This window comes from Alosa sapidissima, chromosome 17 (genome assembly GCF_018492685.1).
Source record: "Alosa sapidissima isolate fAloSap1 chromosome 17, fAloSap1.pri, whole genome shotgun sequence".
Taxonomy (NCBI): Eukaryota; Metazoa; Chordata; class Actinopteri; order Clupeiformes; family Clupeidae; genus Alosa; species Alosa sapidissima.
Window position 1 is genome coordinate 28,674,649 of NC_055973.1, and position 27,523 is coordinate 28,702,171.

General features: G+C 43.2%; 3 protein-coding genes across 11 annotated transcripts in view; 1 reads left to right on the forward strand and 2 right to left on the reverse strand.

The window, feature by feature from the left end:
- Nucleotides 1-915: 915 nt before the first annotated feature.
- fbxo45 (F-box protein 45) lies at nucleotides 916-4,104 on the reverse strand. The gene is made up of 3 exons (XM_042067880.1): nucleotides 3,598-4,104; nucleotides 2,571-2,927; nucleotides 916-1,914 (listed from the first exon to the last, which is right to left on the reverse strand). The coding sequence occupies exons 1-3, from the start codon at nucleotides 3,913-3,915 to the stop codon at nucleotides 1,729-1,731; spliced, it is 861 nt and encodes a 286-aa protein (XP_041923814.1). The 5' UTR covers nucleotides 3,916-4,104; the 3' UTR covers nucleotides 916-1,728.
- Nucleotides 4,105-4,658: 554 nt separating this feature from the next.
- Nucleotides 4,659-12,678, forward strand: fam168b (family with sequence similarity 168 member B). 2 transcript variants are annotated; one of them, XM_042067881.1, is made up of 7 exons: nucleotides 4,659-4,809; nucleotides 5,745-5,823; nucleotides 5,987-6,067; nucleotides 7,051-7,193; nucleotides 9,806-9,986; nucleotides 10,728-10,852; nucleotides 11,307-12,678. In XM_042067881.1, the coding sequence occupies exons 2-6, from the start codon at nucleotides 5,754-5,756 to the stop codon at nucleotides 10,838-10,840; spliced, it is 588 nt and encodes a 195-aa protein (XP_041923815.1). In that variant the 5' UTR covers nucleotides 4,659-4,809; nucleotides 5,745-5,753; the 3' UTR covers nucleotides 10,841-10,852; nucleotides 11,307-12,678. The 2 variants fall into 2 exon arrangements, with proteins under 2 accessions (XP_041923815.1, XP_041923816.1); XM_042067882.1 differs by having other exon boundaries at nucleotides 10,761-10,852.
- Nucleotides 12,679-18,997: 6,319 nt separating this feature from the next.
- The window catches only part of arhgef4 (Rho guanine nucleotide exchange factor (GEF) 4), a 102,644-nt gene continuing 94,118 nt past the window's right edge, over nucleotides 18,998-27,523 (reverse strand). For all 8 annotated transcript variants that reach the window (XM_042068677.1, XM_042068681.1, XM_042068680.1 and 5 more), the window contains 8 exons: nucleotides 27,097-27,291; nucleotides 26,629-26,808; nucleotides 26,302-26,534; nucleotides 25,886-26,015; nucleotides 25,634-25,765; nucleotides 24,721-24,964; nucleotides 22,910-22,987; nucleotides 18,998-21,574 (listed from right to left, as the gene is read on the reverse strand). In XM_042068677.1, coding sequence (XP_041924611.1) covers nucleotides 21,417-21,574; nucleotides 22,910-22,987; nucleotides 24,721-24,964; nucleotides 25,634-25,765; nucleotides 25,886-26,015; nucleotides 26,302-26,534; nucleotides 26,629-26,808; nucleotides 27,097-27,291 — 1,350 coding nt within the window. In that variant the 3' untranslated portion in view covers nucleotides 18,998-21,416. The remainder of the gene's footprint in view (nucleotides 21,575-22,909; nucleotides 22,988-24,720; nucleotides 24,965-25,633; nucleotides 25,766-25,885; nucleotides 26,016-26,301; nucleotides 26,535-26,628; nucleotides 26,809-27,096; nucleotides 27,292-27,523) is intronic.

Here is a 27,523-nt window from a genome sequence, read left to right on the forward strand (position 1 = left end):
AAAACTGTCAAATGTGCAGGTTTTTACATTTTACATGATGTTACTGAAAGCAAAGCAAGCTAATATGTAAACAGCATCAGTGGTAGTCTACCAGGGGCAAACTCAATCTCATAATATTTCACACTGTTTTGCTAGTTACCTGATTGAACACCATATTTGTTTGAAATGGTGTGCACCGGTATGCAACAGGCTTTGAGGTAGAGGGTATGTCAGAAGAGTTATCCTATCAGGAACAATATGTATACAAAACCCACTGTATTAAAAAAGGCAGTGCATACAGGGTAATCAACGCAAAACTGTCACGTCCATAACACCTACACAATGCCATGGTATTTAGTTGGCGTTATGGATGTGACAGTTTTGCGTGGAATTGCCCTGCAGTGTATCCACTAAAAGGCATTTGTAGATGAAAGATAAGAATGAAAAGTTAAAAAGAAAATGAAAAATAAAATATATGTAATAAATGCATACATCAATTTAATTAGGGTCAGAAAAAATGTCAAGAAAACAAACAATGGCCTTTTCAGCTGTGCTTCCATGAACAACAGAGTGTCCAGGTTGAACTTGCCCCTGTTCAAAGGATGGTTAAGTAAGGGATAATGTATAGAACGCCGGTCATTATTGGGAAAATAAGTCCTGACAGGGCGAACCAGACCCCGACGCGCGGCGGTCACATACATTCCAGGCATGTGCATTCTGAGCCAGATCTGGATGATGATTAGGAAGACCAAGAGATGATGACCCTCTGCCTTGTACAAAAAATTGACATACATCAGACCAGTTATGCGAGTGGACACACACACACACACACACACACACTACTGTACCCTCTTCCCCCCTACCGCGGTTGTGGGGGTAATTATACATGATGTCCATACCCAAGTATTAAAAAAGGACAAGTCAGTAGAGCCCAAATAACTTATCAGGACTGGCACCATTAGACTTTATTCCCGAGGTAATAGGGCCTCGTTGATATCAAGGATAAAATCTAATCAATAAATATATTTAGGTACTTATGCCCGTACACCACAGCGGAGATGTACAGCTACATACAACACGGCACCACCTCTCCCACCTGTGCTTCCTCTACACAAACAACAACAGTTCAAGAGGCTATACTGCATGCAACTGCTGACCCCTGATGCACTTTTGGAGATTAAGGTGACACCGATATTTGACACCGATACCGATGTTTGTCTTCTAAACAGGTTGAAAACATTATTTTGGCATGAAGTCATCCCAGGTTTAGTTCTGCGCAATAACGGTTTGTGCTATGAAATCAAAACACCTTGTGTTTTCACATTTACTGAGGCCAACACCACCACCTATGACAACTGTGTAGCGGAATTGCAGTGCATTATAAAAACATTTGCCACATATCCAGTCTGATTTGGCTTTTGTTTTTGACAGATGTAAAACTGACACGTAACCATTTTCCATCAGCGGCGTCCTTTCATAAGTTACAAGAAAAAAATATATACAAGAAACCATCCCAGGCAAACAAGATAAAAGAGTCCCAGCAGCTCAATTTTGGTACGTCGATTGACAAACTTGTGTGGTTTGATCAGAAAAGCCTGCATCCAACCACCCCACTCCACCAGCCAAAGGTCCAGGGGAGCGCAATTTCACTCCTGTTGTGGAATGTTTCAAGAGTCTACAAAGTACCACCCCTCCAATGGCACACAACCCATCAACCATCCGTGCAGGACCCTCCTACTGCGTGGCAAGCTAGCCATCGAGAGGCTTTCCCAGGTACACCATTGTCACTTCAGTGTTGCCATACACGGCGGAGACGGCTGGGAAGAGGCACGCTTTGGGAAGGCCGCGGAAAGCCACGCCCAGGAACTCAAAGCCTCTTTCAAATGACAGCGTCTTGTCGTCCATGTCCAGGATTACGCGTATCCTTTCTCCTATCTGGAAGAGAAGCAAACAAGATCACAAATCAAATTACAGACACAGAATGTTGACACTGTGATAGAACACGTGTTTTCTGAAGCAGTTTTTGAACTTACTTTACTAACTATCTGTCTACAGTGAAATATATTAAATAGGTAATACCTGCCTGAGTGTAGCGCAGTGGTTCTGAACCGGTGTGCCGAGGCAAAGGGAAAGGGGGGGTGTGCCGTGGAATTTTCGTATATAAACCAAAATGCGTTTTTACGCAGGCTCGTAATCATAAGGCAGGTGTTATAGCCTAATATAATCTACAAATACATTATGCAGCTCAGTCAATATCATGTGTGCATACAGTATACCTATGGCAGTGGTCTCAACTCATGAACACTGTGTAGAAAAGAGCCAACACCCCTGTTACAACTTGTAGCAATGTGTGTGACATGCTTCAGTGCATCAGTAACCATAAGTCAGTGCGCCTTAGTGCATTTTGGTTTGCCTGTTGATGTGCCTTAGCCCCATAAAGGTTGAGAAGCCTCTGGTGTAGAACATCTGATAATAATGAATTACAGCATGAAAAAATCTGCTTTGAGTATAACAGTACCAGTCTGTATTATCAGCTTATCAGTATTAGTAGCTTAACAGTAAGAAGATCACGTATCTCCGCTCTATCCCACCTGATACTTAGGCGCGTTGTTGCATTGTGGGAAGTTGCCATTAACTTCTCCGTTATGAAGGAGGTTGTTGTCCACCAAGTTCCATCCCCAACTCTGATCGTCACTCCCAAGGAGAGCTACATAACCTTGGCACTGCATGGGGGCCCGTTTGGTGGCGATGCCTATGACAGCCACGGTGCCCAAGGGTCCCTCCCACCAAATCTCCCAGGCATGTCGGCCCTCGGTGAAACCAATCTTCCCGCGAGCGCCGTCAGTGCTCTGGGCGATGGGGTTCCGATGAAGAGTAAATCCATTCTTCTTCACGTAGACGTTCCGCGAGCAGTCATGGGAGCTGAGAGCGTGTTGCAGAGATTTCAACTGGAAAGAAATGAAAGTGGATTTACAAAACATAGACTACTACACAAAGTAATATTTACCATTAAGAAATATAATGGCTGTTCACAAACTGCCCGTCGGTGGGACAGACATGATAGAATAATGACTACAGCTCAAACTTAAGAGACAGGATAAACAAAAGGGTTGCCAAACATGATGCTCAAGCTCCACCGGTTTCTTTTTAATAATTTGGAGGCTAAAGTTGCAGAGCACTTACTGCTTAAGAAATAGTTATAGCCTAAATTAACCACTGATCTCAAAAGAATAGCCGTTATTTATTTTGAGAGATCAGTGTTTACAGAATCACTTTCAGCCGATTAAACAGAGTTTAAATCTTTTTAAAAACCTTTCCCGTAGATTCCGCGTAAATAAGCATGCAATGTATGCTAATTACCAAAATACTAGATATCGAGCGTCAGGCTATGGTTATATCCAATTGTAAGCTAATGTAGATGGTTAGCTTAGCTGAGACAGTCAGTTAGCTAACTGATGTCATTGTGGCCCAGCTAAACTAGCAACAAATCTAAGGTCTTTCTCAATTACAACCACCGTTCAAAATGTAACCCAGAGGCATCTGCATTCTTTACATAATGGCACTCATGACTTGTGTAAATCCAAACAGCAATTTAACTATTTGGCTTGTTGACGTTACCTTGCCCTTATAAGTCGGTATGTTGCAGAGAATGTCAGAGCGAAGAGCCTCTTCAGTGAGGGAGCGGGCGCAGAGGCTCCGCCACACCTCACTGTTTTCATCTGCTAGGACGCTGTTCCAATGCCAGCAAACTAAAGTACAGCGCATCAAGTCCGGTAAATCTAGATAAGAAAACAAATGCTCCAACACCCGAGATGGTAACCTTCCTGCTATGCCCACGCACCCGCCGACTGCGCCAGAGACAAACCCAGTCGAGCTACAACTTGCAGCTGCAGCACCGATGCAAGATGACGCCCCTCCGCCAACCGCTCCAGACATTCTCTGATTGATCAATGTAACTAACCGATAATATTTGGCGGATCACACCAAAATCTAAATCGGGAAATCATGGATTAATCAGAGGAGGATTGTTCTGATCCAGACTAAATTATGTCAGCTCTCTTCATAATTCAATGGACCTAGCCCGCTGACAACAGCGTGAGGGCTACGGACAGGAAAAGGGACCAATACAAATGTATGGGAATACAAGACAGGTCCTGGGAGTGTATATACGGAAATAAAGAGCCAGAGAACCTTATCATGTTTATCATGTGACAGTGTCATCTAAAACGGTTTTAAATGTTTTTAAACGTATTGTGATTTAAAAAAAAAGCTATTTCACTAGTGGTTATTTCCTATGACTTTCCAAACTTTTATACATCTGCAAGGGCCTTAAGAAGGACAACCCTTGTACCAGAGAAGGGTTCTTGCCTTGTACGCATTGCCCAACTAAATGAAGCCGTCCCCCCAGCACTGTCAACATGCATTAAATATAATTTGCGTTAATTTGAAGAAAAATGTATTAGAAAAGGAGATTCCATGGTCAGAATGACAATGTTCCATTTAATACTGGGATAGATGAATTGGTGTGAAAGGTCGGATAATGATGTCTAATCGTAGCATAACTGGAAAAAAAATGGTCAAAGCAAACATTGAGAGTGTAAAGCGAAATGCACCGAAATTACCTTTTCGTGCCCACATCATGTGATATGGGTGTAATCGCGGTGGAGCCTCAATGAACGTACTCGGAAGTGACGCCCGTTGCTAGAGGCTTGTTGCGCAGCATTCCCAAAGAGGAGGACAGAGAAAGGCAGTGGAACGAAAACATCAAATTGATATCGGACAGTTGTATTTCAGGACATAGTCGCTGTCATTAATAACACTTTTACGGCCGTAAGTAACACATTCAATATGATCATATTTATAACACAGCTTACTTAGCCTTTACCTGTTGCCAAGATCTATGATATCGAGATGGATGAAGGGTGAATGAGATAACCGGGGTCGGCGAGATGCTGAAGCAGCTCTGCATTGCAATGCAACGTCTTTGCGCGGCCTATGTCAGGCGATGGATCTTCGTTGCTATTCATGGACGCCAGAACACCTTGTTTTATTACCTCTGATGTTGAATCAGTTATCTTACTTTTAGTGACGGTGTGCGATACGTTAAGCAAATCATTACGCACGTAGTATAGCGTCAGTGTACACTGACTAACGTTAGACGAGCGAGCAACGTTAGCAATTCAGCTAGTTAATTGAAAGCCATGCTTCCTTCGACTCCACGCATGGTATCGTCATGTATTTCTGGTCGACTCTAGTGCTGCAATGATAAAATACAGCGATGTTTTTTTCCGCTTGACCTCGTCACCTTGTTCTTCTGCTGGTCACTCTTAAACTGAACACTGCTCAATTAACCTTTTAAAATGGCGCCAGTAACGTTACGTGTTTACTAGCTAACGTTAACTTTTTTTTTATAACGAACAAAATATGCTCATTTGCTAGCTTTATATACGTTTCGGATGTGCAGTCCTTTCATTGTTTGTCCAGAGGATTGTCCAATACTGAACGTGCTACCAACTGCTTTTTGATCTGTTTGTTTACGTTTCCGACGGTAGGCGACACACCAATAAATCGATTATCAGTCGTTCAAACATTGGGATTTGCTAAGGTCACATAGCAGGGATATTTTTTGGCTCATGTTAAAACTGGCAAAACAATGGTGAGGTCGTCACGTATTTTAAATACCCCAATTTGGCCTGTGTGTAATGCAGAAAATAGTAAGTTACTATGGTATTTTCTCTCACTTTCTGTTTCACTTTCTCTCCAAGGATTGAACCATGAATCCAGTCTACAGCCCTGCACCAACAGGGGTCCCATATGCTAACGCAAAAGGAATGGGATACCCAGGTAAGAACGGAATTCTAACGTTTTTGTTGTTTTGATCCTGTATTCTACAACCATTTGAGGTTGCCCTGAAGTGCTAGTGCATTTGTATGTCTTTGACCTTGAAGGTATGTCTATATTGCTATTGTCAGATCTAGCTTTGATCTTAATCTTTGTCTCTCTACAGCAAGCTTTCCCGTGGGTTATGCTGCTGCTCCACCCTTTTCTCCCAATATGTACCCTGGAGCAAATCCCGCCTTCCCGACAGGTAATAGACTTAGCCCAAAAGGCCATAGGTACATGGGCGGATTATGAACTTTCGGGCCCCTGGGCCCAGATGTATTAAGGGCCCCCCACTAATTGTCGTATATGGGGGGGGGGGGGGGTCGTGGGTCGTCCCCCAGAAATTTTTTAATTTGTTTGATGTGATTTCCTGTATTCTGGTGCATTTTGGGGATGACCAATACGAAATTCAATCAGATTCATAGCCTACATCCTGATTTGTTGATATTGAGGCAATGATTCCATGCAAAGGCTTGGGCTTCAGGACCCCCTGACCCCTTGGGCCCCTGGGCCTGGGCCCGGTAGGCCCGTGCAGTAATCCATCCCTGCATAGGTACTGCATGAGAGAGTTGTAGATGAGGACGTGCCTTCTGGCTCAGTTGCCCTTGCACCAGAGTTTCATCACTCTGGATGTTGCAGAACTGCAGAATGAAGGGCGAGAAAGTGCTAGAGTATTTAGAGGCATGCTCAAGATTTTAGGATGAGTAAGTCAAAATGAGCTTGCAGCTGTCTTCTATAAACCCTTTCAATCTGTTCCTGGAGGGATTCTGGTTGAACCATTCAAAACTAATGCAGATACTTTGAAATTATAAGGATGATGTTCTACACAATGTCAACTTTAAAACTTCTTTTTTTTAATTTTTTTTTGTTTTTTGTTTGTCTCCAAGTTACTATTAACTCAATGTTGTTTTCTGTGCCACCAGAAATGCCTTTACATGTTTGTTCATGAGATTGAAAAGTGTCTATTGGCTGCTTTTTAATTTGCTGCCACAAGTATTGGACCATTCCGCTATGCGTTTCTGTGCACAATAGCAAGAGAGAACTGTGCAAATAAGATACCCAAGGAAATGTCCATGATCTTAAGCATGTGCATGCCGACCCAAACCACATGCCTAATAACACATGTTCTCCTTCCTCTTATAACGTGCGGTCCATTATTGTGCTTAGTTTTTGTTCTTGGTCTTGAAGGTTATGCTCCAGGGACACCTTTCAAGATGTCCTGTTCTCCCACCACTGGTGCTGTCCCGCCTTACTCTTCGTCACCCAACCCTTACCCTGCAGCCGTGTACCCAGTGAGGAGCACCTACCCACAACAGAACCCCTATGCACAGGTAAGGGTCAGCCCATATGTTTCACACACAGTAGGGTTGATGGACGTCACCCACATTCCTTTTTTTTTGTTTTTTTTTTCCTTCTTTTTCTTTGTGAATGTCTTAATCATGTACCATTGTTAAGGCCAGCAGAATATGTGTCATCAGTGGGAGAGCAGGATGTGCTTTGACATTTCTGCTAAAGTTTTTTTCCTGTTCAGATGCTAATAGTGTTTGGTCACCCCCCCCCCCCACACACACACACAATCTTTTTTATATACATATATCCTGCACTATTCATATCCTGACCCCATCCACCTAGATCTTCTTTCAGGGAGATCTAGTCTGAAACACCATAGTTCATAACCATTTCCCTCAGACAAGAAAAATGTCAGGCCAATCAGTGACGAGAGGGGAAGATGAAACCAAACCTTATTGTGATAAACAGAAGCAGCAACACCTGCAAACGTCTAAAAATGCAGTTGGAAAAATGCAGAAATGTATTTACAGCAAAGGTAGACCCACATACATTGTTTCCTGACTGTTGATGCAGTTTTGTCAGTTTGCCCGTTGTGATGCAAGTGCTGCAAACGTTTCCCAATCGAGAGTCACTAGACTATTCACTTTGTGAATGAGTTTGGATTTTTCCAGGCTACTATTCATAAACATTCACAATAAACATGAAGGCATATGATCTGGATGTAAAATTAATGAATGTATTAGGTTCAATCTTTGTGGCAAGATGCTTTATCTCAATCTAACTTCAGTGTCCTGCCGGTGGGACGGTTACCCACCTCCCCCCAACATTCTAAATCAATTGTATGCACCATATTGCTATGTAGCATAGTAATGTTATACACCATTTCAAAGCTTTGACTCTTGGGAATCCAAAAATTACAATTTCATGTACAATCTGTATAGTGCTTTACATTCTCAGATTCATTTTATTATGTCTCAATTAAATTTGATCCAAAATGCCCCCCTCCCACTCCTCCGCTTTTGGTGCTACCCTGACTTCTGGCTGCAGTGTAGCTGCAGCACAATAAGTAGATGCAACATATTGGGTACTGAAATATTCACAAGAATCCATAGAAATTGAATCTTCATGTTGTATAATATTATTATTAGTTGTACAGATGTATAGTCTATCTTATACACACTCATTGAACCAACAAAGTAAATGCAAAAATAGAGACTTTTTTGTAATTATTCCATATTTTGTGTAGTCAGTCTATATCAGAACACCTGACATACAATCTAAATAGTCCACAAGAAACCTCAAAGTGTTACCTTTCATTTGAGACCAGGATTATGCTTCTACACAAAGGGGTTCATGTGCAGTAAGCATTTGATTGTCAGTATGCATTTTGGATAACAAAATGTCCTATGGGGAGTATCCATAGGCATTTTACAAAACGCATGGGCATACCTTGGCAAACAATAGTCTAAAGCTATATTTTCATTCTATATTGATCTACCTTTGCACACAGCTTCACAAGACCTGGTGCTAGGGCTCAGTTGTGCTTCTAAGGGATATCAAGTGACCTAGAGGGCTGAAATGTGGTCAGTTCAGAGATGCTTGTAATCCGGCAGAAAGAAACAACTATATTCTAGCCTCTGTAACTCTTTGTCAGTACATCACACAGTTATTTTGACTGTTTCCTACGAAAACTACAGGTTCTCAGCTTTCTATAGAGGTCCAGCATTTGATGGTTGACCCCAAAAGAGGTGGGAACAATGCCCTTGTAAATAGGCACAGTGCAATTTCAGGCAAAAACTTTTTTTACTGAGATCAATGTGGTTTTAAGCAGTCATGTTACAAGTGGCAGCCAGGGTTGTAAATGGAAAGGTATTACAAAAAGATGAGGATTAAGCCTTAAAGGAGAATGTTGAGAAATGAACGTTCTAAAGAATATCTGGGTTCATTGAATTCAACATAGAGTTTTAGAACCTTCAATTGTTGCGGAACTTAGAACGTTCAAAAACCTCCACCTTTAAGGGTTAAGCTGTTGTCAATTGATAAGCCCGTCACATTTTTTTCTTCATTTTTTCTTTTCTTTTTTGGGTGTTGAGAGAAGACGCTCCTCAGGGCTCTGACTGAATTAGATATCTTCCTATTTGAAGTGAGAGCAAAGCTGGCACGGCGGTTGACTCGCGTGTCTTGGGCTAGCACTGCATGCTCCACTGCTCTTCCGTCTTCAAGCTCCAGTCGTACTGATAATTCTCATCATTTTCACAGCTGGATATTTTCCAATTACACGTCTCTGCTAGGGATTCAGTCACTGCAATGCTCAGCATTTAAACCATCGCCGCCTGTCATCGTAAAAGCAAACACCATCTTATTCCTCTGTCAGTCCTGTGGCGAGTTTTGTTTGTGTTACGGCCATAGTCCATCAGAGCTGCCAGCAGGTTTAACATGCGTGTTGCTAGGGTTCCGTAATCAGCCAGATGTGTCGGTTGCTCTAATGGAATGCACTTTTACATTTGCCCAGCATGCATTCTCCTCAGGACTCCAAACCCGCAACCTTGACATTGCCAGGGCTTAGCTCTAGCAGTGGCCGAGCCTACAGTAATGGAATCTCTGTTCTCTGTATTGCTCTCTCTCTTTCTCTCTCTTCATTTCTCTATTACAGCAGCAAGGCACTTACTACACACAACCCCTGTACGCTGCCCCACCCCATGTCATTCATCACACTACAGTGGTGCAGCCCAATGGGATGCCAGCTACCATGTATGCCCCACCCATCGCTCCTCCCCGCCATAATGGTGTTGCCATGGGAATGGTAGCAGGGACCACTATGGCTATGTCAGCTGGTGAGTTCAACACCTATACATGTTTATCACTTGTAGTCTATACACTTTGTAGCATCTGATAATTTACGTATGTGTTTCAATTGAAAAATGGGCGATATCATAGTTACAACTCTGTAATATTACACCAACACATACGGTTTATATGGCAGCATACAGTCTTTCTGTTCATGCACACAGAACTACAGGCCCTGTCACTACAAGCGTCTCATGCTTGATCACCCTCAAGCACACTGGATTTTTTACATTTAATTTATATAGTATATTTAGTTTTGTTAGTTTTTCTCATCTCCTACTGTCTCTATGCATGTGTAAGTGCATGTTGTGTGTGATGTCTGTATGCTACTGAGACCCCCTGAATTTCCCCTTGGGGATCAATAAAGTATCTATCTATCTATCTATCTATCTATCTATCTATCTAATAGTATTCTGAACAAAAAAACACTACAAAAGTAGGCCATTAAGAATAGTAATGTACCTGCATGGAATCACTGAAGGAATTTTTGTGTGTGTTGTATTGACAAAAAAGCAGTCTTGTGTATATTTTTGTAAAACTCAAAATTTTGAGACAGCAGTGTGAATGCAGTCACCAACTGCACTCATTGGCGGAGACAGCCCAAATGTAGTCTGACTGAGAATGTTTACACTCTTGGAATCTAACATTACTCTTCACCTAAAGAGCCTGCCATTTTGATGAGCCCAACACGTTAATTATCTTAAAAGTTACTTCCATCCTCTCCTCAGGGACCTTGTTAACGACCCACTCCCCCTCTCCAGTGCCCCCTCACCCAGTCACGGTGCCCACATACCGACCCCCTGGCACACCCACCTACAGCTACGTGCCCCCACAGTGGTGAGCATATGGCACGGTAAGCAGTGCTGGTCCTCTTCTATTTGCTTTATGCTTCTTCTTTATGCCAAGCTTATAGAGGATTTTTCAGAGATGTCTAGAAATGGCTTACATATGACAATATGGACCAGTCTCAAGTACTTGTGCCCAGACTTTGGGCTGTGGGTAAAGCTAAGATGGTAAGCAGTGAGTGGTTCTCACTGGCATGGAAACAAAGTCAGCTCACTATAATGAGTGACTGTGCTGATGATGACTGGTGGCAAGTATGCCTATGAACTTGGCTATTACTGTTTACACTAGATGATTATAATTGTATGTCATTATGTGAATCTTGGAAGCAAGTGTAGCCATTTAGCTTGGCCTGTTTTAAGCATAATAGTGCCAGATTTGTAAAATTATAATGGAAGTTTGAACTCTATAAAAGTTAAGAAGTTTTAGTTTGCTAATCATATTTTCTCTTTTTTTCCCCTTAGGTCAGAAGATGGTAGATATGCATTCAAAAAGTCCAGTATTTGACAATAGGTGCTGACACTGCACAGTGTTATTTGACCAGTTGTTTTTACTCGAATATAAAATGTGAATCTTAATCCGACGATCAGCAGAAACTTAAAAAAAAAAGTATTCAAAAAGACCATAAGGAAAGGGATGGAGTCTTCCCCTTCAACACTACATCTCCAAGCATTGCTCTCTCCCTGCCCACTGCATATCTTACGTCAGATGACTAGGTCTCCATGGAAACTTGTGTTTTGTGGACTTGTCTTGCAATTTTTTTATATTTCTAAACACCTCGAAGTGGTGCAAAGGGAGTTTGAAAATTGTTTTTATTTGGAATCCATATCCAGTTGAATGCATGTATATATTGAAAATTAATATTAATAATAATAATAATAATAATAATAGTAATAATAATAATGCTAGCTCAATCTACCTGCCATGACAGATGCAACATTGTTGAAACAAAAATCCAAAGTACAGTTAAGTAAGAAAAAAAAAATTGTCAATAGGGAGAAAAATAACTTTGTATCACACATACGTAGCGTCTGGAGAAATATACCATGCAAAATGCAGTGAAGTATCGTTCAAGTCTTTACGTTTTGGGAGAGGGCTGTGGGTAAGTGGCTATGTTTTTCTTTTTTTTTCTTTTAGGGGGGCACAAATGTTGCTAGCATGGTTTAATTTCTTTGGGTAGCGTTGCCTTCATGTGGCTTTCTCTGCCTATCTCAAGGGTAGATGGTAAGGCCTTTTGAGCTTGTGCCTCTGCTTTCGATAAAACGCAAACACTCTCATTCCAAGTCACCATACCTTTATGTTTTATTTTTTACCCTCAGAGTATTTGGAACAAAATATATGTTTGTATGTGCGCATGTCTCAGTGCCAGTTTGCCTGTGTGAGTTATTTTTGTTGTGTGTCAAAAAACAAACAAAACAGTGGAATAGGCCTTGTGGAGTTGTGTGGTTGGTTGGGTGTGTGTGTGCGTGTGTGTGTGTGATTTATGCCTTACTCCCTGTACCTTTGCTTTGGTTTTTGTTGTCACGTCCCAAGCAATTATTGCGAAGCTGAAACTTTTTTCCAAGTCAAAATTTATTTTATCTCAATTTTATTTGGTCGATATCTTGACACTACTGAAAGACAGATATCTCAGATTGGAGTTGTTGAGTGGAAAGGGCCCAAATGTTACATTGCTTTTTTACCTCAAGGTTGCACCATAACTGACTGATTTTCATTGTCTTTTTACTTATCCGTATAGGTTGCCTATGTCACCTCAGTTAAAGAATGTTTTGTAATGTTTTTGTTGTTTTGTTTTGTATTTTCAAGAAAGACCAAAAATAAATACAATTATGAGAATTGTGGTTTATTGTTTATGATTTGTGCAATAACTGGATGAAGGACCCTTCAAATTATGCAGAATTTGTATCAAGCTTTTTAAAAGTGGTATAGGGCTCTGGTATAGGGAAGTGAAATAATCCCGATCAAATTATAAATAACTCCCAGCGTTTCTACATTTTCATTAAAAACATTTGGGGCGGCGGGGTCATACAATATTATGATATGGCTAATTGTGGTAATGGTAAAAACATTTGGAATTTACAGATATATTTATTTTTTTTAAACTTGGTATAGTCACCAAACTGCACTTTGTGATAAAAACAGGAAATTTGGTACACATACAGCGTATAAAAGAAACCATTTGAGACATTGGGCCACTCAATCTGTAACAGAACTAAATAGGACTGCCTATGTTTTGATTTTTGTTTTTTTTCAATTATGTGTATGCTCAAAATAGGGATTGTTTCCTTGCCAAATCACTCAGAATTCAGAAATGGTCATAGTTAATGGATTGATTAAAAAGCGGTCATGTGAAATTTTAATTCACGGGACCTTACAAAATCTTAGCTTAACTAAAAATGCCTTTTTAGGTAGTCATTTTTTAAGTTTGGTTCCCAGAGCTAAATTCCTTTTCCTTAAATTCCTTTTTCCACTGGTTTCTGTTTTGAACCCCTGGGAAACCACACAAATAATTTGCAACATGAATAATGTAGAATGTCATAAGCTTACCTTGACTGAAAATAGTTTCTACTTCCTTGTATGTAGTATTTCAGGTGCAGTCAGCGATCGTGCGTGATTTCAAGCCCATAACATTTTTTTGTCACATTCAGCAATAATCTCACAATCTACTAGTTGCCCATTCCTTGATTACACTGTAAAAAACGCTCTCAACAAGCAAAGTGGAGACAGCCTGTACCCCAAACAAAAATGAAACCCTGTGTGGAGTTGGTATGTGATACTGAAGGGAGAGTTGAGCTCCCTGGTGTGTTTTGTGTGGTCATTGGTTAAAATATAATGTATGTTTTGGAAAAAAAGCATCTGCTAATAAATTTAAATATAAACATAAACAAATGCAACTTCCTGCGCAATCGCTAACAACCTTTAATGTAATTCTAATACATGTACAAGTTATTTGGTTCTGCATAAAGAATCGAGTGCCACAAATCTGCTAAATATAACTAGGAGTTATACTCCAGTTTTAATATATTTTATTTATGTTTATTGTTTTATTCTGACTGGATATTCCATTGTGGTCCAGGGAAAAATCTGGTGACATCCTGGTCAGTTTTATACATACATTTAAACCAACAAACATACATATATAACACGCATACACAGGGATGCCTTTTTTGTGATCATTGGCGACTTCAATCACATAACACTGGATTCCACACTCACAAATTTCTACCAGTTTGTTGACTGGGTAAGTCAGACCACAACCTCATCCATCTCCAGCCAATGTACAAGCCCAAAGTACAGAGGCTACCAGCTGCCACACGCACCTTCAGAAAGTGGACACCTGAAGCGGATGAGGCTCTGAGAGACTGCTTTGAGTGCACTGACTGGAGTGTGTTACAGAATAGAGAGGACTTAGAGTAGGTCACACAGTGCACAACTGACTACCTGAATTTCTGTATGGACATTGCTGTTCCCACCAGAACTGTACGCTGCTTTCCCAATAACAAGCCTTTGATAACCAGAAATGTCAAGACTTCTTAATAGGAAAAAGATGGCGTACAGAGAGGGGGACATGGCAGAGCTGAGGCGTGTGCAAGTGGAACTCAAAGTCAAGCTGAAGGAGGCTAAGGAGGACTACAGAAGGAAGGTGGAACAGAAGTTGCAGGAAAACAACATGAAGGAGGCGTGGAACAGCATGAAAATTATAACTGGCCTGAAGAGCAGCAGCTCTGTGGAGGGGGACCTGGACAGGGCGAACCAGTTGAACCACTTCTACAACAGGTTTGACTGCCCTGCTCCATCTCCAATGGGAGTGGTCTGTCCACCACCCCCTGCAGACTCAGGCACTGTTCTTGTTTGCGTGCCTGCCCTAACCCCACCTTCCAGCCTCCCAGTCTCTCCAGCTATGCATCCCGGTGACACCCAACGACCTAAACCACCATAACCTCACGCCCAACAACCTAAGCCACCATCACCTCACGCCCTGCCCCCGCCTGACGCCTCCTTGCCTGTTCCTGTGGAGGCGTCCTCAACTCTGGCATCCTTGACAGGGACTTCAAGGAGGTGGTCATCCCCCAGCCCCCACCCCCACACCCCCTCAATACCAGTGCAATACTCACCCCCACCATCACTGGATATTGCACCCCTCCCCCACACGGTGATCACGAACAAGGAGGCGACAACGACCTCAGTCAACAGCCATCAGACACACAGATCCCAGATGCACCCCTCCCCTCCCCTTACACCCCCCATCGTAACAGCAACTCAAGTGAGAGCTCAACTAAAGAAACTGCACACGGGTAAGACAGCGGGGCCTGACAGACTGTGTCCAAGGCTACTCAAGGCCTGTGCTGCTGAGCTGGGGGAGCCACTGAAGCACATCTTTAATATGAGTCTACGCCTTGGACAAGTTCCAACGCTGTAGAAGACATCATGTCTCACCCCTGTCCCTAAAAAGCCACATCCTAGTGAGCTTAATGACTACAGACCTGTCGCTCTAACATCACATGTGATGAAGACAATGGAACGACTCGTCTTAGGTATGCTCAGACCCCAGGTACACCATGCACTAGACCCGTTACAGTTTGCATACCAGGAGAAAGTGGGCGTGGACGATGCCATCACTTATCTTCTACACAGGACACATTCTCACCTGGACAAGGGGAAAAGTGCGGTGAGAATCATGTTCTTTGATTTCTCAATGTTCTTTGATTTCCCCTCAGACTGGGAGACAAGCTCTTGCAGATGGGTGTGGACGCTCACCTGGTAACCTGGTCTCTCTGACACTGATCAGCAGCACCGGAGCGCCACAGGGAACTGTGCTCTCTCCAGTCCTGTTCACCTTGTACACATCTGACTTCCGCTACAACACTGAGTCATGGCACATGCAGAAGTTTTCTGACGACTTTGTGCAATGGTGCAAACTCAATCATCTCCAACTCAACACTTCAAAGACCAAGGAGATGGTGGTGGATTTCCGCAAATCTAAGCCCACTCTGCTACCAGTCTCCATTGATGGGGTCAATGTCGAGGTGGTAAGCACCTACAAGTACCTGGGTCTCCACCTGGACAATAAACTGGACTGGTCAGCCAACACTGATGCACTCTACAAGAAAGGGCAGAGCAGGCTGTACTTCCTGAGGAGGCTGCGCTCCTTCAATGTGTGCAGCAAGCTCCTCAGGATGTTCTACCAGTCTGTTGTTGCCAGCGCCCTCTTCTATGCAGTGGTATGTTGGGGAGGAAGCACAAAGAAGAAGGATGCGGGGCGACTTGACAGGCTGGTAAGGAAAGCTGGCTCTGTAGTGGGAGCTGAACTGGAGTGCATCACTTCACTATCTGACAAAAGGACCCTGAACAAACTGATCAACATCTTGGACAATGAGTGTCATCCACTCCACAGCACTATTGTTTATCAGAAGAGCCTGATCAGCTGGAGACTTCGCTCACTGCCTTGCACAACAGACAGACTGAGGAAGTCATTTGTCCCCAGAGCCATTGAACTGTTTAATGCATCACTTAAGGGAAGAGGAGAAATAGACTTCTCCGCATAGTCCGCACTGTCTGCCTCTTCACCACCTCCATGTCTTGAACTCTCTGTCCACTAGTCACTTTACATTTGTCTTCTGCCTCACTGTTTGCGTGCTGTATTAGCACATATGCACAACCCCTCCTTCCATGCCACATACCTTTCTTAATATAGTTATTTATATATAGATATATAGACTTATTCTTGCACTGTTGCACTGTTTGACTTACTCATTTGCACCATCACCATGACACTCATTCACACAGGGCACCTTACCTTACCTTATGCACTGAGAACCACAGGCTCAGTCCCTGCTTCAGTCATTGCAAGCGCACCTGATTGATTATTCACCCACTATGTGGATACTGTTTTTTAGAATTGATTTTGATTAAGTTTTATTTAGTATAATTTGTATTTTGTATATTTAGTATATTCTTTATCTTCTACAGTCCTTATTGCTTAGTTGTGTTTTTTTATATTATATACTTTTAATGACTTTTTCTGCTGTTATTGAATGTGTGTGTGTGTTGTCTGTATGCTACTGTGACCTTGAATTTCCCCTAGGGATCAATAAAGTATATCTATCTATCTATCTATCTATCTACACACACATGGGCCAGTGCAAGGCCAGGGAGATCCTTCCACTGGTCTGCAAGACTGGATGTTGGTCATGCACTCAGAAAGTGCCTTGCATGGTCGATACCCCAGTACAAGAAATGTAATCAAAATATGGCTGTAAAAAAAGAGAAAATGAGTGGAGATTCTTGGATTCTTGGATGAATCATAACAAAAAAAATGTATAGGCCTATTGAGCTTACATCAAGGCAGTAGCCATAGAGTCAACATTGGGAGGGGGACCAAATATCCCATATACAAATTCATGAACAGAAGAAGTGATATGTTTATAGATGTTTTCTTTTTAAAATAGTCTAATAGTTAATAGTATTATATAGCACTGTTCTTCCCCTTTCCATGTTATTCTATCTAATGATATTGATTTGGGATGAATAAATTACAACCATAGCTATTGATATGAACAAAATTCTATGCTTGGTTTACATAAAGGATTTCGCAAGATCCCATGAATTTAACATTAGTTTTCTCATAAATTTGTTTTCAAAACAATCTCTAATATAAACAGCAACAATTTCAGAATTATGGTGATCCCTTTTCTGTATCTGATTCAAATTACACACCATAAACTGTCATATGTGTCTACATCTAGTACTTTGTTAGCATTGGAGTTTTGTTCATTATAATAAGTGTTCCGATTGCAGCTATTTGCATGTTAAACATGGCTTAAAACATTAAGCTGCCATTACTAGGCTTCTATACGAGATACAAAAGGCTTTCTCAAAATGTTTCCTTTATAATACAAACTTGGAACACATTACCTCAACTATTTTGGCATGAACTGAAGAAATGCAGAAGATTCAACTTCTTTGATGTCTTTCAGTAACATTGTTCAGTGAAGTGATATCAGCTCAGGCCCCAAGATAAATCACAAAAAGTGAGGAACACAAAATTCTTAAACACTTTAAATGGTTTTATTTCCCCATTATTTTTGAGTGCATATGTAAACAACCATACACATACAAATATTATGTACAAACACGGTCTTTTATCTCTGTTTTGTAATTTAAACAAACTATACTTACATTTTCACAAGTGCCAAACTCCACTCAGGGGTACACTGCAACAGGCAGTAATTGGCATTCTCATACTTTTCAGTGTTTTTTTTTTTTTTTTCGCATTGTAGGTCAGTTACAGTCATGTATTAAGCAAAATAGCATTATTTGAATGTAGAAACAGGTAAACGATTACTTATAGGCTTGAAGAAGTAGATGGTTTTAATCTCAAATGAGACAAAAATGTATGAGTTTAAAAAAATGCCTTTACATGCTCGACCAATGACCACCGTAGAAACATTCTGAAAAAATGCTGTTCTCCAATGGTGAGGGTTTAACATATTTTTGTGCCAATTTTCACTGAAATATAATTTCAAGATCACTGCTCTGCTGAATGCTGAACCAGAACCTTCAGATGAAGGGATTTGACTGCCCAGACTTTATCATCAGGAAAGGTTTCAGTGAAAAACTTGTATCTCGGTCTGACCCAGTCCAGGTCTTAGGGGGCGGGGAGCAGGTCACACAAAATGGTTTGAAAACCAATTATACAACATGGTGAGCCATAATTTTTTTTTTTTTTTTTTTTTTTTTTTTAACAAAAAGCAATAAAATGGAAAGGAGCTACCATAAACATGTTCTCCACTAGGGGGCAGAATGTAGCCACAACAGAAGCAGGTGACGTCAGTATAAAAAAAGGAAATGAAAGGGGTACGGCTCACAAATAGTGTCCACAAGTGAAGCCATTTGATCTGGGCAAATGGCTTCACAGACCCTGTCGACTGCAGGACCACAAGCAGAGGTGAAGCGTGACACAAAGAGGTAAAGGTGTTGCACACGTGATTGACTTTGTACACACAGGGACAGCGCAGATCGCTGGTGACAGAGAACAGAGGGATGAGTGAGAGCTTTTGGAAACTCTTGTGATGACCAGAGGGGTGGTCTTCCTGTTTGCAGCAGCAAGGGTGTCAGTGGGGAGTTTAGTCATTATAGTCGGAGCCTTCTTTTGGATATTCATGGTTGATGCCATCATTACACACACAAACTCTCTCTCTCTCTCTCACACACACACACACACACACACACACCTGTTCCCATTTTGGGCTGTCTTGTTTTTTGGCAGCAATAGTGTTCCCAAGGGGAATACAATTACAAAGGCTCACAGCTTGGAAGGGAAGAAAACCAGGGACAAAAAAACATCCCATCAAAAAACAAGCAAAAACTAATTTCACCTCAGGCTTGGCTTTGTCTCTTAGCTCTGTCTGTGCAGAGCAGGCCCTATTTGCACATTCAACACTCCCAATACACAGATCTGGGATCAGCACTGGTGTGGCCTTCACGGGTCATCCTACTCGACAGCTTATGGGCAAACTGAAAAAAGAATCCATTTTATATTCCCCACAAGAATGCACAAGCAATTTCAGTTTTATGACCTATTCAAAAGATGTCATCCATTTTGTTTTGCACAAGCGGCAGTTCAGTACACTTGGAATAGTAGAGGGGGTGATTACAGAATATACAGACTTGTTTCATATGGTGTGTAATTGACTGCACTTACAAGAGAAGAATGGAGAAAACCCAAGATGATTTACATCGATATTAAGAGGAACTGAGAATGGGCCTAGTCTTAGTCTGAGTGGATATGCAATAGTCCCGAGCCTTGACTGTAAGCGCACTGCTGATTAAAATATATATATTCTGCTTCACAAAAATCAGAGCATCAAACATGGTTATGGGCTTGAGGTCCACCTAACCTAGTTTCCTTAACTTCTTCAAGAGTCTCTCTCCATTCGCATTGTCAAGAGCCAGCAACAAAGCAGCAGTTCGTTTTGTTTCCTTTTGTTTTTTTCCTTGAAAATCTTGTGTGTCTGTCACAACAAACATCGTTTGATTTGTGGCGGCAGCAGAGCGAGTATTCATCAGGGAGTGATGCTCAATAAGAGATTTCTGTCTCCAGGGAAACGGGGGGGGGGGGGGGGGGTTCTATGAGGGAGGAGTGATGCAGACATTATACCTCCCCTTAAAAAAGATAAGCACTATCAGTATTCCAAAGCAGGCACATTCCTCTCTGGTATAGCATAAGGAGGACAAAAATGTACATGGTATTCAGACATTCGGCTATTATTCCCAGGCTGCTGCCGGTTTTTGTCACATTAAGCATTTTCTCTGGAAAAAAACCCCCATCATCCATTCGGACCATGTGTCCTGTTAACCATGGCTTAAGGGGAATAGAAGTGCCAAATCACACATTTACCTTTTAAAGACATTTGTGTGTTCTGCACGCGACCGCGCAGAGACGGCTGCACCAATCATATTTCTCTCAGTTTTTCCACTTCTTTGTGTTCAGCAGCGCTAGGAGAGGCGGCCCTGGGCCAAGAGTTTGGGAGAGTCATGTTTGGATAACACGCTTTGTTGAAAAGCAGTCCATGCATAGCTATACGATCCAGGAGACACTTCAAAATGGCACTTCCAAAACGAAGTTATAATAATAATAATAATAATAATAGTAACAGTAATAATAATAATCATAGTAATAGTACTAGTAATAATAGGCAGAGGGCACTCAGAGAAAAAGGCTAAAGGAGGTGCAGATGACAGAGAAGGAAATGCAGACAGTAAGAGATGATGGGTTTGATCCGCACCAAGTCACCAAGCCATGTGTTCTCAGATTTAGTATCATCTTTGGATTTTATAGACTGCCATCTACATCACTATCCGTGTGGCTAATAGAAATCAGATGGTACCAGATGTGGTGCAAATGTTCCGGAACTGAAATAATTACACTGATCATGATGCCCCTTTTTAACCTTTTTTTCCACAGCTGACATAAGAACAAACTTAAATAAAAAAAAAGCAAATGTCTCTGGCACTGTGAACAATATTGGCAACTGTTGACACAAAACAAACAAACAAACCAACAAACAAACAAGCGGAAACGGTAAAAGTAAAGAAATGTTTGTCAGTCTAGTATCTGTCAAAGATAGGGCTGCTGTCGAGTCCACGTAGAGTCTGGCAGCCATAGTAGTATTAGTACCCATTCATGCTGTTCATAGTTCATAGAGAGGAGCGACAGCCTCCAGGGTAAGCTCTCCCAGAGTATACACGCAGTCTATGTCCATGTCTGATTGTAACCAACCTATAAAGTGCTTTCTCAACAACATAAAATTAGACATAATCATCATCATCATCTTCTTCGTCATCACAAACAACGTCACCATTACTGTCCTCTTCATCCTCGGTATCGCAGCAACAGTTGGTCATTTATTTGGAAGAATGACATGAGCGAACGAACGAAAAAACGAAACCCAACTAAATGTAGCAAACCAGAAAAGGAGGATAAAATGTACGGTTAAGTTCAGGCACGAGCTAAGTGAGCTCTCCACTCTCTCTCTCTCTCTCTCTCCTTCTTTGCTCTCTCCATCCTGACTTCACTTCTTGAAAGGCGTCAGTCTGCCGATGTTCTGCCAGAAGTTGGAGGTCTTGCGCTTGGGCTCAGCCAGCATGAAGACCTGCTGCTGGGGCACAGCAGAGGGCAGCGACGGGTGCTTCTGCCGCAGCAGGAAGTCGTAGTAGGGTCGGGTCACCGCTGCAGGAGGGGACGAGAGGGCAAACGTTAGCCAGCCACTACGCCATGTCTCTTTCCCTCCTCCAATTCTTTAATGCCGAAGCATGTACTGTTTAAAAGCAATGTCTTTAGATAGATAGATAGATTCCCCTTGGGGATCAATAAAGTATCTATCTATCTATCTAGCCAGCCACCATGGCGTGTATCTTTCCCTCCCAATTCTTTAATGCTGAAGCATGTACTGTTTAAAAGCAATGTCTTTAGATAGATTCCCCTTGGGGATCAATAAAGTATCTATCTATCTATCTATCTATCTATCTAGCCAGCCACCACGGCGTGTATCTTTCCCTCCCAATTCTTTAATGCTGAAGCACGTACTGTTTAAAAGCGATGTCTTTAGGAGATCTAACTCAAACACTCTCACTCTGGTTACATTCAGCATACACAAACACTCTTACTCTGGTTACATTAGGCATATACACAAACACTCTCACTCTGGTTACATTAGGCATATACACAAACACTCTCACTCTGGTTACATTCGGCATATACACAAACACTCTCACTCTGGTTACATTAGCCATATACACAAACACTCTCACTCTGGTTACATTAGGCATATACACAAACACTCTCACTCTGGTTACATTAGGCATATACACAAACACTCTCACTCTGGTTACATTAGGCATATACACAAACACTCTCACTCTGGTTACATTAGGCATATACACTCTCACTCTGGTTACATTAGGCATATACACAAACACTCTCACTCTGGTTACATTAGGCATATACACTCTCACTCTGGTTACATTAGGCATATACACAAACACTGCTTCAGCGCTAGATGGCAGGCAGTTTGTTTGATGAAGTATGTAAACAAACACAGATCTCGTCTCTGGCACCACAAGAGAGCCAGACGGAAAACCCACGTCTGAGAAACACAAGCTCCCAGACAGCGGCTAATCTTGGGCTGGGTTGGGCTGGGGCGGGCCAGGGCTTTGCCCAGCGCCCTGGAGCGGAGCGAGCCGGTGTACAGAATGCCCCTGATCCCATGCCGGCCCAGTGGGCGCCGCTGGGGCATCCTTGTGCCACCCCGGCAGCGCCGGCCTTTTCACCACCCGGCCACACACACACACACACACACACACACACACACACACACACACACACACACACACACACACACGCACACACACACACGGCTATGGTGGTGGTGGAATGGATGCTGGCGTCACTGAGAGACAAGCGCTGGGGCGGCAGGTGGTGGCCAGAAGGGGCCAGGTGTGCTGGAGTGGACACTGATAAGGGCAGCGTGACGGAGGAGGATGTGTTAGCGCACTCGGCTCTCACCTTTGGGTTTCCCACTGGGATGGCTTTTGCTGGCATTCAACATGGCCTGTTTCTTCTGGACTTCAGTGATGGAGAAGCCTGGAATAAAATGGAGGGAGGAAATCAGACAAAACAAAACAAACAAAGCTCTCATTGAAATGATGTTAGAATGATACAGATTTGCTGGGAACAAGAAGCTGTACAAACCTACTTTGTAAAAAATTAAGTCGTGCGTTATCCAGTAGATGCAAAACATTTGTTAATGAGCCCTGGAAAATCGACATTGTTTACGATACGATTGATTGTGGTGTCTGATACTGACTCATCGTCTGAAAAGTAGAGGGCAAATGATTCATCACATGGCTTGTTATTTTGTGAGAGGCAAACCCACACCACACGCAATCATAAGATTGCTCTTCAAAAACAGCCACAGGAACGGCCTTCCCTGCTTCTGAGACGGACGGGAAGTAATGAGCGGCTTCTGGCTGCAGTCAGGTGGAACAGCCAGACGTGCCGCTCCAGAGGACGCAGCGGTCTGCCCCTGCCGGGACAGAGGTGGGAACGCCGCCGGGATCACAGGCGTCCCGCCCAGTCAAGCTACGCCCAGGTGGCAGTGGCTCTGCACTGGGGCCACAGACACCCCTCCCCTCCTCACCCCACGCGACCAACCGTCCACTCTAGTCCCCCAGCCCACCCCACCCCAGCCCAGCCCCACATGTGCACCCCCTGGTCTGGCAGTGAGCTCAGCTTCACCGTCGTGCATGAGACAGATTTATGGACGCCTGCCAGCTTATCTCCCAGATCAGGCATGTTAATCCATTTTGCTGCTCCCAATTACAAATTCTCTGTCCGGTGGCCAAAGGCGGGGCATTTAAGTATTAACACTGAGTGGATTTTGGAGCCGGCCAAGGGGACACGGGAGAACGAGTGGTCAGGTTTTGACCAGGGCCTGATGTATGACCTATCCCAGGAGCGAGGCAGCCGGCTCATTTGCCTCACATGCAGAAGACGTGATGAACCATCTTACAAACTCTTCTAATTAACTTAAGTGTGTTTTTCCTCTCTCTCCTCCTCCTCCTCCTCCAATCTGCCCCCACTCTCCTGCGCTGGCCCTCAGACATCTCCTTATTGAGTGCCCATCTAGGGGAAAGATTAGAGTGCACCCTAATGCAAGGGCAGTGCTCGGAGGAGGCCTGTAATGGGATGAGGCAACTGTGTGTGTGTGTGTGTGTGTGTGTACGCCCAGGCCCAGACAGCCAGGAGAGCTGCACTCCATCACAGCTGACAGGACCTGGAACTGAGTTGCACCAACTAAAAGGAGGCTAGTTGTCTCTGCACTCCACAGAAATCTCAAGTGCTTATAAACACAGCTGGTAAGCATCCATATGATACAACATTTCATTTAGTTATACCCTAGCTGACAGCATATGTTTAAGAGTCAAGAGAGATGGTTTATCGTGCTCGATAAATCTGGAACTGACATCACATGTATCTTTAAACTAGCATAAATATGAAATGCTGGTATGAGGAGGATATCTAGTGCTTGAAAACATAGCAATTCATGGCCCTGATTCATCTGGAGGTCAGGCTGTGCTAGAACTGAAGTAGCCCATGAATTCTGTTTATTGCATTACAGTACATTCATTTATGCAATAGCAATGTGTCAGCTAAATGCCTAAATGTAATGTTTAATCCAGAGCAACTTAATGTGGAGAAGCATATATGTGTGCTCCCTGTCAGTCAAATCCATTCCTTAACAGCTATTAGCACCAGTGCAGACGCTTAGCTATAGAGCTGCTGACACAGTGGCTGGGTGTTGGCTGGAGGCTCACCTGTTTCTCTGTCGTGCTGCACCTGAGTGCGCTCGTCGGCGAGGGCACGCAGCCAGCGCTGCTTCTGCTCGGGCTTCTTGGCGCACAGCAGGTGGACCTCGTCCCCGCCGGGCGAGCGCAGCTTCAGGGCGTTCTTCACGCTCACGTTGAAGTCCTTGTCCTTGCCGTCCTCCACGTCCAGCACCTCCATCTGGTCCATGTCCATACGGCCCTTGTAGTAAAGCATGTCTCTACGTAGGAGGTCCTACCGGGCGAGACAGCAGAGGGATGCAAAGCAGCGTGGATTAGACACACACACACACACACACACACACACACGCATACACACACACACACACACACACACACACACACACACACACACACACACACACGCATACACACACACAGACACACACACAGACACACACACACACACACACACACACACACACACACACACGCACGCATACACACACACACACACACACACGCATACACACACGCATACACACACGCATACACACACACAGACACACACACACAGGCGCTTGAGGGATGGGTCTGATTTTGTTTGAATATAACCAGATGATGAAACTCATTGAAATGAAAATGGGCTCTTCTGAAAGATAAATACGTCTGCCCTTGAGTGAAAAATGAGAAATAGCTACCCGCACCATACTCCACTACAGCACACGGCACTGAGATATAATGTAAACTAGGTAGATAAATCTAAAATGTAGGCATGGGTAATTAATGGATGGGCAGCCTTTCTAGCTAAAAAAAAGTCACTTGAAGCAGCTAAATCGAAAGTAAGCAATCACAGTGTAGGGAAGAGCTACAGCACTTACACAGGCATTTATTTCCTTGCATTAGTCTCAAGAGATGAAAGCGTTGCAGTCTCTAAATGGCAAGTAGACACGTGAAAACTCACCTTCTTGCAGTAGACCATCTGATGATCGAACAGGAAAAACATGCGCTGCTGGCTCTTTCCTTGTGGCTGTGAGATCTTCGTCAGCTCCCCTGAGAAAATCAGATCTGAACTTCTAGTGAGGACATCTTCACCCTGAGGACACACCCACACACAAACACATAACTACCCAAGGACCGAAGGCAACATTATTTTGTAAAAAACAAAAAAACCCATAATCATTCTGATCATGTTTGACATCCCATAATGCCATACCTCCCAGTCTTCTATGGAGCTCTGCCACTGGGCAATTTTGTCCACGTTCTCCAGACGGCGTTTTCTCTCATTAATAAGTCTCGCCACGTTCTTCATGGCATTTAGGGCAGCCTCCACATCCGCATAGTCCCTAGAACAAGTCAAGAGGAAATGGTCAAGCAAATATGTACTCTTCTTCATAGAAATGCACCTCAGTAAAGACTTGGGGGTCTTAGTAAAGAATTGGGGCTGTCTACTTTGGATTATTGCTACAAAAAACAGTATAAATTCATGGTAACTAGCATTTTTCTTCACAGACAGTCAAAGCTACTCTGGTATTGCATTATATCGTTTTAAACCACAGTAACATGGCCCAATGTTGGCAGCCAATGCTGTCATTTATTTGTCAGTCTTGCCATGTGTGTTGGGTGAAGTACCTGTGCTGAGGGTTGGTGTACTTGAGCAGCTCGGCCAGCTGCAGAGGGTACTTGCAGATCTTCTGCACGGGCGTGAGCAGGAAGCCGTCCAGAGAGATGTCAATCATCTTCTGAAGCAGGCGGCACGCCTCAAAGAAGAACACATACTTGTTGACCTTCATGAGCTTGGAGAGCTGGAGGCAGGCGTTGGGGTGGTTGTTGCAGTACTCCGAGTAGATCTGGAAATCTGTTTGCTGGAGGTGGACAGGGACATTTGTGTAATAGATGGTTTGTATATGTAATGGAATGGTAATAAATGTGTAATATGGGATCTGGCCTGGCGCTTACGTGCTCGAGGAAACATGAGCCGATCTCACTGAGGTGGGGCTCCTCTTTGTTGAACTTCTTTTCCAGGCCCTTGAGGAACTTCTTTTGAAACCTGTAAATCTCCTCGATGTTGCCAAATATGGTCCTCAGCTGGTCCTCTGAGAACATGTCGGTTCGCTTGCGGCACTGTTTGATGTAGCCCTGTGGGGTGTGGAAACCAAAGACCCATGCTTTTAATTCCACAGTCCAGCAGACATGACATTTTTAGCTTTGGTGTAAAAAGTTTGAGTGTCTCTAAAGTGTATCTACAGTAATCCTCACAACTCTGGCTGCCACACATGTGGCATGCATCATTTACTACGAAACTTACCATCCCATGCAAAGGGACCAATCCCCCATTATGAGTTTAAATGCATGTAAGGTGAAAGGTCTGCACAAGACTATGCCAAAAACAAAACACCTGCAGACAGGTAAAACAGGTCAACACACCTCGCAGATGTCCTTCAGGTGTTTGATGTAGTCTCGCTCCGTGCTCATGATCTCGTTGATGACGTTGGTCCTCATCTGCTCCTTGCAGGGCAGGCCGGGGCCCAACAGCAGGCTGACCCCCCGGCAGTCCTCCTCCCGAGCCTCCTCTAGCTGCGCTAGGTACTCCTCCATGGGCTCATCCTGGTTCACACGCAACTGTAGGGAGGGAGGGAGGAAGAGAGGGAGGGAGAGAGGGAGGGAGAGAGGAAGGGAGGAAGGGAGGAAGGGAGAGAGGAAGGGAGAGAGACAGGGACAGGCCACAAGCCAGTCAGCTGGAGAACACTCCACATCCTATGCATATATGTATGACTGACTTTCATGTTCTGGTCATTATGGCAGTGAAAGCATGGATCCATTTGGCATTGTTCAACCTATAAATAGGCCTTTA

Coding starts and splice junctions, on each gene's coding strand:
- fam168b (XM_042067881.1), top strand. CDS start 5,754: ATGAATCCAGTCTACAGCCCTGCACCAACAGGGGTCCCATATGCTAAC. Junction 7,194..9,805: donor AACAGAACCCCTATGCACAG/GTAAGGGTCAGC, acceptor TCTCTATTACAG/CAGCAAGGCACTTACTACAC. Junction 9,987..10,727: donor CACTATGGCTATGTCAGCTG/GTGAGTTCAACA, acceptor TCCTCTCCTCAG/GGACCTTGTTAACGACCCAC.
- fbxo45 (XM_042067880.1), bottom strand. CDS start 3,915: ATGTCTGGAGCGGTTGGCGGAGGGGCGTCATCTTGCATCGGTGCTGCA. Junction 2,928..3,597: donor TACCGACTTATAAGGGCAAG/GTAACGTCAACA, acceptor ATTTCTTTCCAG/TTGAAATCTCTGCAACACGC. Junction 1,915..2,570: donor ACAACGCGCCTAAGTATCAG/GTGGGATAGAGC, acceptor CTTCTCTTCCAG/ATAGGAGAAAGGATACGCGT.